The sequence below is a fragment of the Penaeus monodon genome, chromosome 5 (assembly GCF_015228065.2).
Source record: "Penaeus monodon isolate SGIC_2016 chromosome 5, NSTDA_Pmon_1, whole genome shotgun sequence".
NCBI classification, from domain to species: Eukaryota; Metazoa; Arthropoda; class Malacostraca; order Decapoda; family Penaeidae; genus Penaeus; species Penaeus monodon.
The window spans coordinates 21,609,260-21,619,832 of record NC_051390.1 but is presented as its reverse complement, the minus strand read 5'-3'; the positions used below and the strand labels follow the sequence as shown (position 1 = coordinate 21,619,832).

Sequence of the window (10,573 nt, the reverse complement as noted above, 5' to 3'; positions counted from 1 at the left end):
TTTTACATTCACAGGTGGCCCTGCCTTTGTGGGCACCTTTTCTGAGCAGACGTTTCGGAGATTTAGACTTTGATTTAGCTTAGTGTTTGCATGTCGAGATTTTTTGGCGATTATGGCTTTGACAGGCAAAGCAACGCCTGCACCAAGAGGTACTGTAGGTGCCTTTTTATCAAGGGTTGCTTTACTAAGGTCTTCTTTAGAAATTACTGTTGGTGTGGCAACGTTCACTTCAGCAGAGTCTACGGCCTCCTGGTTTTCAGCGTCTTGTACTTGTTGATCTTGTGCCAGACTAGAAGGTTCTGGAAATATTGAACACATGATTTATACATATACATGATAAGCTACGTGCGTCAAATTCATAGTCCGCGGGCCGAATGTGGCGAGAAGAATGCTTACTTAGTCTGTGAAATTACTTTCGTTGTAAATTAATGTAAAATATCATTAAGAAACTATGAATATACAAATGACTTTCTGATCACGATGGTATTATATTAAAAGATAAAATACAACTGTACAATAAACTGTAGGAATCCATTACTAAAGCATATACATGCACATTGTGTTGTCATTAGTGTCATCATTTAGAATTTAATAATTAACGTCGACTGTACATACAGATATTTAATATTATATGCTTTTTTAACGTGTGTATCTTTGTTAGCCCTCTTAATAACAGGTAAAATAAAAAATAGCTCACGAGTGTTCGAGTTTAAAAGAATAATAAATTAAGTGAGATTAATTTACTGCTGCCGGGGATGGGATGTAAGAACTTACCATGCCTACTGTGAGTTTAATTTATTAATTGTATTTACACATAGATGGTTCCTATCTGACTTGTTTAGTTTTCTTTTTTTTCTTATTTTGCCATTAGTATTGGTAAGAACATTATAATAACCATTTAAAAGTAGCGTCAAAAATAATATTTCCCGAAAATTCAAGGAAAGGGGAATGTGGTGAGGTCACGTGGACTGCTAATTGACTCCTCGGTGGTCGAGCACCTGTGGAACCATTATGTGTAATAATAATTCATCAAACAAAATGAAAACGAATAAAACATCTTCCCGGCAGCATGTATTGATACAGATAAAAGAATTTCTACACAGTATATAGTGTGGGTTATGATAATGAAGTGAGTTGTGATATTGAAGTGAGTTGTGAGTGCCATATTGTAATGCAGTTATATACGGGTTATGATGTTAGTATTGTCGTATGTATAGTGATAATTATATGATTATATTACATATACTGCATTTTATGTGATCATGTTACGACATATGAAATACAGATTATTTTTAGTTTATATTGCTGTGTAGTATATCACCTATGTAAAAGAGTGAGATTCTCTTTAAGATTTGTAGAGTACAATATTTTATTTTTTTCTTTGTAGTCACACCTCTGGCAGTAGCACTCTCGGGAGAGCCTGACGTGTCAGAGCTGATCTCCAATGAACCTACTTTAGTTTTCATCGGTGCATTCTTCGCCCTCAAGCATCGTAGAGAAACACCAAACAAACATATATACAAACATGACACAGTGAGTATACGAACATATATTAGCAAGTAATTAGTATTGTAATTAATTAATTAACCAATCAATTGAAAGAATATGTTTATCATTATGTAAACTTGTAGTTCATGGTAATCACACGGATTTGATATTAAGACAGTCAAACGATAAAAAATTATTAGTACTGAATATGGCTGCATTTTTTTTTTTTTTTTTTTTTTTTTTTTTTTTTTTTTTAAGGGCAAGTTGGTTACTTACAAGGCGAGCTGTTCATTTTCAAAGACCTCAGCCCAAAAAATGCTTAGCAAGTATAGAAACAAACATCGTATCACAGGCAATTCTGTTGTAATTATCTGTAAATTTGGAATAAGCACAGGTATGTACACCCTCATGTTAAATATTACGCACATGATAGAGTCTTGCCATTTAATGTTAAAAGCTGTTACATTCTGACGTCCGCAATCGTCTTACAAACAAATACATTACTTATAACGTTCTGTTCTCTGGAGGTCCGAGTTGACGTCTTGTCCGAGCAAGTTGGATGGAGTTCCTAAGGGTACGGCCACACTGCACGCTACTTCCCGGGAAGGCAGAGGGTAGCGGGTAAGCAGGTCAGAGGCAAGACACTCATGGTCCTGCCACTGAAACCGCTTCTTTGAGGTGGAGGACCTGAGCTCCTTCTCTGGAGTGATACAACCTTTGGGTGGTTGTTTCACTGGAGAGGGAGGAGGGAAGGGGTCCAAACAATGATGCCTATCTTGTAGGTGGAAGGGCATAGCCTCTGGTTTTCCCCAGGGGTTAACACCTACCCACGTGTTTGCCGTGTGTGGCATCCCTTTGCGCTGTGGAAACGGGAGTCCTGGAAGTTGCGCAATGGTCCTGTGAATGACTGCCATTGGCTGCGTATATCCTCTCACCACCCCTGTGGCTGTTAGACATTAGTTCTAACATACAACTTCCTCTTACTGGACTCCGTGGTGGGTGGGGCGTGAGAGAATGAAAGAACTGCTTATTTCATGGCAAATATTCCTAAAACCTCCTCACAAAATAGAGATAATGATGACGAAACCGTGCAAAGCCTAGTGTACGGCAGCCACTTTGAAGCCATACATGGCTTCTAGTAGCAAGAGAAAATCCGAAGCACAGGTTGACTCTGTCAGACCTGCTGCTAAAATGGACATGACATCAACCAAAATCATGTCTGTCCATGAGATTGTCCAGCAGATGGACCCTTGTGCTGGCCTCACCAGGCCAGCACCCAAATAAAGAAGACCCCTCAGACATCCTCTCTGACCGAGATGGGAGCACAAGCTGAACAAGCCAAACAGCTGCTGCTCCCACGACCATAGCCCAGAATCCAAGCCGATAGGGCGGTCCGAAACGACCCAGGCCGGAGACAGACTCTGAGGGAGAGTCTGGACCCCCTAGGCGTTTCCCACAGTTCAAGGTTCCCTCTAAACCTGAAGGCTTCGACAATGCCTAACAATTGGTAAGAGCATTGGAGATGCAGAGAAAAATCCAGTGGTCAATCTGGGTTGCCAGAGACCAGGGCATGATTATCATGCCCAAAGACCAAGCTACCCTGAATTTCCTGCAGGAAACCAAGGAGCTTAAAGATGGGAGAAAAGTGTGTCTCTCGCCACTGAATCCCTACAATAGGAAAGTCAAGATGGTGCTACTTAGCTTCTCACTTTCGTATGATGTGGATCTGATCACATCACACCCACAGGTAGTGGAGGCATCCTGAATGTCGAAAGGGAAGAGTACAACCAGGCAAGTCCTGGTGACACTGAAAGGAGCCCCAATCACTACCCTTGATCTAGGTAACTGGGGCACCTAAGAACTTATGTGCCTAAGCCACTTCAGTGCTGTAAGTGCCAAAGATACAGTCACCACCAGGCTAGCTGCAAGGACAAGCCTAAATGTGGTGTCTGTAGCAAGGCACACAAGGAAGGATAAAGGGACACAAGAGCCAAATGTCCCAACTGTGCCAAGAGGCATCACGCCTCTTTCCTTGCTCTATCAGGAAAGAGGCGGCCCTCAGGCGACAAGAGGTTACTAAAAAGCAACCAGACTTTGTTCCGGTTCCCCCAGGTACCCATGTCTGGGAACAAAACAAAAGAGAAAAGGCCTCCCGACCTCCTAAGAGGAATGAAGCCCCTCCACAGCCGACACCGGATATCTCCAATAAAAAGGAGTTTCCAAACAAAGTCAGCAAAGAGAAAAGACACAGATAAAGCCTGAAGTGAGAAAAGCCAAACTCACAAAAGTCAGAGCTACCAAATGCTCCTACCACCTAGTGGACCCATGGATAGCCTGCCAAACAGCCCAAAACCAGACAAAGATCCCATAACCAGCAAGGAATTCACAATGGAGTTGTCAGACTCCAATAGAAGACTACACCGTATACAAAGACGTCTCTGGTGTAACTATAACAAAAGTAACATCAATCAAAGCATACTACAGTGGAACATGTTGGCTTTAATACAAAGAATGTCATCCTCCATGCAATGGTGCAATCATGGAACGCTAACATTATCTTGCTCAAGAAAACTGCAATAGAGGGGACTGTTTGCTTCTCAGGATATCATGTCAAAGCAACAATCCCTTGCTCTGCTATAGCCGATGCACCGCACTGTGGAGAGGATGTTGAATGTCTTGCTGTTGAGATTCACCTGTCTGGGGGGCCCCTCAAGCTGTACAATGTGTACAGCAAGCCAGGCTTTAGGAGCTTAGACATCAGCCAGGTTTGTGCTACTGCAGCACAAGACCGAGTGATCATAGGGGGAGACTTCAATGTTCACCACTCCATCCTGGCTCTCTGCAGGGCACCAGATGCAGCAGGCCATCATATAGCCAATGTGCTTGAGATTTTCCCCAAAATCGCTCTTCTCAATAGTGAAGAGCAATTTTCCCCAAAATCAAACTTCTCAATACCAAAGAGCCAACATATGTTAGAGGAGGGGTCCTAGACCTCACCTTGGCCACTGTGGCTCTGGTGGAGAGAATTAGATGGTGTATCATTGAGACTGTCACAAGTGACCATTATGTCACTGTTACTACCCTCATGGATGCTGGCCCAGCCCAAATGCCACTACCAAATCCAAGATGGAAAACAGACAAGAGCCAACTGGCAAGCCTCTCAGAATGCCTTGTCTTAGAAGCAGTGAACCCCCACAGAGTGAAAACGTGGAAGTGCTTGACTTATCAGTGCCATAAATGAAGCAGCCTCACAGACTATGCCTAAAACTTAGCCATGGTCCAGGAGTTATAAAGACACCTGGTACTTCAATGACAAGGTTAAGGAAGTCAACCACAGAGTGAACATGTGCAGAAAACAATTCCGAAGGCAAAGAACCCCTGACAACCTAGCCCTCCTAAGAGAAGCAGTCAGAGATGCCAAGGACACTGCCACAAGAGTCAGGCAGGAAAAGTGGATGGAATGGTTCGAGTCCTTTGACCACCAAACCACCCTTACAGAACTGTGGCAACAGGTCAGGCAAGCTACTAGTCGCTCAACCCCGAGGTGCACACACCACGACCCTCATTCAGAAGCAAACAGACTGGTGCATGAGTTCTCTGCAAGAACAAGCAGCAGCAGTCTGTCAGCAGAACTGAGGGCAAACCAACAACACCTCCAACCAGGCAGACTTGCTCATATCGGAGAAAGGGCAGCGAAACCTGATAACTTAGATGTTATCTTCTCTCTGAAGAACTAGGAAAAACCTACAAAAACGGTTCTTGCACATCATTTCCCACCTAGGACTAGCAGGTGAGCTTGCATTCTTGCAACTCACCAACAAGTCTTGGGAAACTTCCACTCTACCCCGAAGTTGGAAGAGGGCTATCATACTTCCCATCCCCAAAGCAAGGGAGGCAGGAAAGTAAAGCCCCATCTCTCTCCTCAGCTGTCTGGACAAGACGGCCAAGAGAATGGTACTAAATCGACTCCAGTGGAAAACAAGACCCCTACATGAACACCTCCATGTGTTCACAAGGGACATGAGGACATCACACAGTATAGCCATGCTCTTAAGCACAATCATTGTCACTTCCCTGGTAGTATTCCTAGCAAGTCCTCTTGCTATTCAGGAGACCCTGACTCAGAACGGAATGAGAGGAAAGCTCTTGGTTTGGATAGGTGACTATTTCAGGAACAGAATAGCCGAAGTCAGATTCTAAGAGCACTTATCAGAGCACATGCCATTAGAAAATGGAATACCACAGGGTGGGGTCCTCAGTTCAGCCCTTTTCAACACCTCAAAGTCCTGCATCCTCAACACACAGCTCCCAGTGGGATGCAAGATCATCTATGCAGATGACCTTGCAGTCATCTCCATTGGACCACACTACCTAAGTAGAGCCCAGGACTGTCTGGACCTTGTATCTGAGGAGTGTTGTAGGACAGGACTAAAGATCTCTGCAGCCAAATCCAAAGCCATGGATCTGAGACAAAATGTTCAAGGCGCAAGTCTATGAATCCAGGTAATGGACTTAGAGTGGGTCCAGGTCTTCCAATGCTTTGGGGTAATGATTGACCAGACCCTCTCTTTTAAAAAGGAGGTCCTGTACTTGATTGACCGAACCAAAGCAAGACTGTCTGTCATGAGAGCAATGACTGAGGCACATAGGAACTAGACATAAAGTACTAAGATCATTCCATGTACATGCCATCTGTCCCATTGTGGACTATGCTTCTGTGTCCCTGATAGCCACAAAGCCAAGATTAATAGAAAAATTGGAGACAGTTCAAAATGAAGCTGCCAGGATCATTCTGGGTGCCACAAGGTGGACGAAGGCCCTCAACCTCCTCATGGAGGCAAACCTTCTGCACCTGGACTGTCGAATTGATCAAATGGCATCTTAGTTCCTTTCAAAGGTCATCAAGGCACCCAGGAACAAAAACATGAGACGAAAAATACTCAGATGCCTAGAATAAGAGTTCTCTGTTATGAGCTTGCCAAGGAGAAGGAATCAATACTCCATACCTAGTCTAAGGGCAGAAGCTGAGGGGATCATTACAGCCATCACTCCTACGGGTAGTGGAACCTACTTCACAGATAGATCAGCTAATCCTTAAACCACACTGAAGGTGTTGGCTTTGCAATCCATGAGGGTAACTGACAACGACTCCTTGCTACAGGCACAGACAGTTGCGATCATGGGAGCCCTAGCCCACACGTCCCTGAGGGAAGGACACGTGGTCATACATACAGACTCCAGGGCAGCCATTGACTGTCTACATCAAAGCTTACCCAAAGACATCTACCTCCTGATCGCTGTGCTTACCATAGCACAGAGGATTCTTGCTTAGGGTAGAAGAATAATCATAAACTGGGTCCCTAGCCACATAGGCATCAGAGGGAATGAGCTTGCTGACGGACTAGCCGACAATGACAGGGGAATATCCCCAAAGCACATGATCATAAAACTGATTTGAAAAATCTTGAATCAGGAGTGTAATGCCACAGCTCATGCCTTCCTCCTGCAGCTTCACAGAGAGAAAACGAGAATCTCCCCCATAGTCAGATGGTACTCTGATGCCACAGGCTATGAGCCACTGGCACTCTCTGAAACAATCAATAGAGGCACCGAAGTCATTCTTCACAGAATCAGACTAGGTTAACATTGTGCATGGCAGATCAGGTTTGCATGCACTGTGGTGAGCCGAACGCCACTCTGGTACATTACTTGCAGAATTGTGAGCACACACAAGTTCTGAGACTTGGACCGCCCAAAACAGTAGCCGGGTTAGTAAAGAGATTATGCAGCATGCTTGCATCGTGGCCGCAGGAGCGCCTGCTGGCAATCCTGCCACCATGGTAAGCATAGTGTCAGAGAATAAAATGAAACAGCCATAAATTGCTGAAACAGGACGGGTCATATGTATGAAAGGCCCGGACGAAACTAGATTTTCGCAAATCTCAAACAACAACACAGAGGCAAGAACAAACACAAGTTCCTAATACGAGTGTCCATACCGGACGTGGGTAGCGGGTTCCCCCCCAAGCGTACCCGCTACTCTCCTCGCTAAGTGAACCAACATGTCGGTTAAAATCGCTGTGGTTTGCGGGATGCCAAGTGATGTACACCTGCACCAGCTCAGACATGAGTAGTGAAGAAATAATAAATATTGTTTTTCAACGGAGGGTAACGCGGGACCTCGTAGATCTTCTACATAAGAATGTTGTGTCCTCAAAATTGCTAGGCTGATATATATAAACAATCAAATATAACAGGTAATTTATAAGTTGTGTTGGACCATCGATTGGTGTATCATGATTAGGCTATTATTTACTTTTTAGTTGGCCCACCTTTCTCTGACGGATACACTAGATTCCTTTTATATTTGTAGTGTTGAGATGCAGCTGCTGATTCGCCGAGTAGTATGGCAGGATTTCCCGCGCAATTTTCCCTCTTCCAATATGGACACGGTATCGCTTGCCTCTACGCGCTAGGCACCCCGCTACCCTCTACCCTCCCAGCAAACACGTGCAGTGTGGCCGTACCCTAGCGTTTTTTCGACTAGTTGGCTCGTCCGTCCGAGTTCGATCACAGTATTAAAATTATTTATTGACCGCAACCAAATGATGGCAGACATTCATGTCAAGTGCCCCTAAAATGAATGAATGGATGAATAAGTAAAACCTGTGAACACAATAAAATAGAACCATCTGACAAGCTACTTTCTTTTGCCACTTAAAGGGACTTATTTATTTTATGTGAAAAAACAAATACTGCAGATAGTAAAATAACTTTATTTCAACTAGGTGATATGAAAGTTCTTTAATGTTTTTTTTTTTTTTTTTTTTTTTTTTTTTTTTTTTTTTTTGCTGCAACCCCTACAAATTACTTCGATAGATTCGCGACCCACTCCTCCAGCAACAAAGTATTTCTGACAATCACCATAACACATTGGAAAGTAGCTACGCAAGATTATTAGAGTTGAGTAATTTATATGGCTTTTTTTTTTTTTTTTTTTTTTTTGCAAACATTACGTGGCTTTATGCTGCAGTTCGATCACCACTGACAAGTACTGGACGCGTTAGGGTGGGCAGTGGGAGGAGGGGTTGCAGGATCTCGCCACCTTTCAAAATTATTTCGAAATCCCCATTTTAAGAAACTGCTTTGTTGGATAGTGGTTGCCCAGGGAATTTAGCTTTACTTCCTGAACAGTTTGAGGTAATTCTGAATTTGCTGCCAATGTGAAGATTTTCTGTTTTATTTTTGTTTTTATCACAACACCCTCGTTGTAAAACTCCAAACAAACCGTAAACCATTTTCCTGAGATAGTTATCGGCCTTTGATCAGCAAAAATGTAGCCATCCTTCCATATGATGTTTATGAATGTAATTTTTAAAAATGCAACAGTAAAATATGGACTGACAACGTGCTAGAATGTTGATAACAATTTTTGCTGAACGTAATGCAAAGAATACTATAATTGTTAATGTACTGTTAGGCAATATTCAAGATTAGTATTAGTATTATCAAGAACGATAAATATGGTATCCATATGGCAAAGTGTATTAAGATCCTATTTTGATACTTTTTAAATAATATTATGTGGAATTAAGCCTTCAATTAAATGCCGTCTTTAAAAAAAAAGTGTTTTAAATATAAAACCATGGGTAATCAATGTGAGATATGGCAGTAAGGTGTCCCTGTTTACAGTACACGTAATTAGTCAGCTGACGGTATACTTATAATAACTGATCGCTGATTGGCTTAGAGCAGAGGTTCCAGTGGATTTCTAGTCGTGTTTAATCTACTTGAAATGTTTTGTTGCTTTTTATGTATATTTATTCATTCTAGATCTCTTTTTTTCAAGATTCATTAACACTCATTTTATGTATAATACTTAATATATAGTTTTTAAGTCGCTGTAAAATTGTAAGGAATATGAGATTTTCGTTCAGAGAATGCATTGTCCATAATGTTACTTTTGCTAACAATAAGTTGGATATGATTTTAAATACAACTCCTTTATTTTGATCCTATATATGATTGTAGTAAAATAGAATTGACATCTTTATCATATCTTCATTCTAAAACACGTCATGAATATTACTGTATTTATAGTTTATAAAGGGTATTTTCTTCTATCATTATGGATGAAACTTGAAAAAAAAAATAATAATAAATAAATAAATAAATATATATATACATAATATATATATATATATATATATATATATATATATATATATATATATATATATTATGTATATGTATTATGTTATATATATATATATATATATATATATATATATATATATATATATATATATTACTGTTATCATTAGTCTTGATTATCATGACATTCGTAATACTATAAACTGTACAAGTGTACTTCTATATAGTTATGCATGTAATTTTTAACTGGTTATATATCCACCCCCATGTATGTGTTTGTCAGTCTGTCGATCTAGCTGTCTCCCAACTTCTTTGCACTCCTAAAACTACTTCATTCTGACAGCTTACCATAAACATGAAGGTAAATCACAGTAAATCTCATTCTGTTATCTCATTCTGCTCATCTCTCTTCCAGCAAATACTACGTACTGAACATTAGTGTGACCAAATACTACTCTCACTGAACAGCATTGTGATTAAATAGAAGTGTGATTCAGCGCCTGTTTGAATCAATACCCGTGTTCCTGATTACACTGAACACAATATGCATAAACACTATATAACCTACCTGCATTGGGTGCAGCGACAACGAAAACAATAATAGCACTCAGTGTAATGGTAACTGGCAAAAATAACTTCATTTTGCTTGTTAATGGTGTGCAGTGGTGACACGGGAAGAAACTCAATAGGGTCTGACTACTGCTATCTCGTGTTATCTAATCTGATATGCTGATTTGATAAGCGTAAAGGCATTAATATTCTGAGGGATGATGCAGACGTATTGTGAAAGACGATCAGGGCGTTATATGAATGTTTGATACGTTTCCGTTGCTTTGAGGGTTTTTTTTCGTTGTTTTACTACTAGTCCTAATGATAATGATAATAATATTATTATTATTATTTATAAGGATATATTATGTCAGATCTTATT

The 10,573-nt window shown here is 41.1% G+C and overlaps 1 protein-coding gene across 1 annotated transcript in view; it reads right to left on the bottom strand.

Moving 5' to 3' along the window:
* LOC119573478 overlaps window positions 1-10,345 on the bottom strand; it is a 12,971-nt gene extending 2,626 nt beyond the window's left edge. Inside the window, exons 1-2 of the mRNA XM_037920698.1 lie at window positions 10,211-10,345; window positions 7-299 (exon numbers count right to left, since the gene is read on the bottom strand). Of these exons, the coding sequence (XP_037776626.1) occupies window positions 7-299; window positions 10,211-10,283 (366 nt within the window). The 5' untranslated portion in view covers window positions 10,284-10,345. The remainder of the gene's footprint in view (window positions 1-6; window positions 300-10,210) is intronic.
* Between the last annotated feature and the right edge of the window lie 228 nt (window positions 10,346-10,573).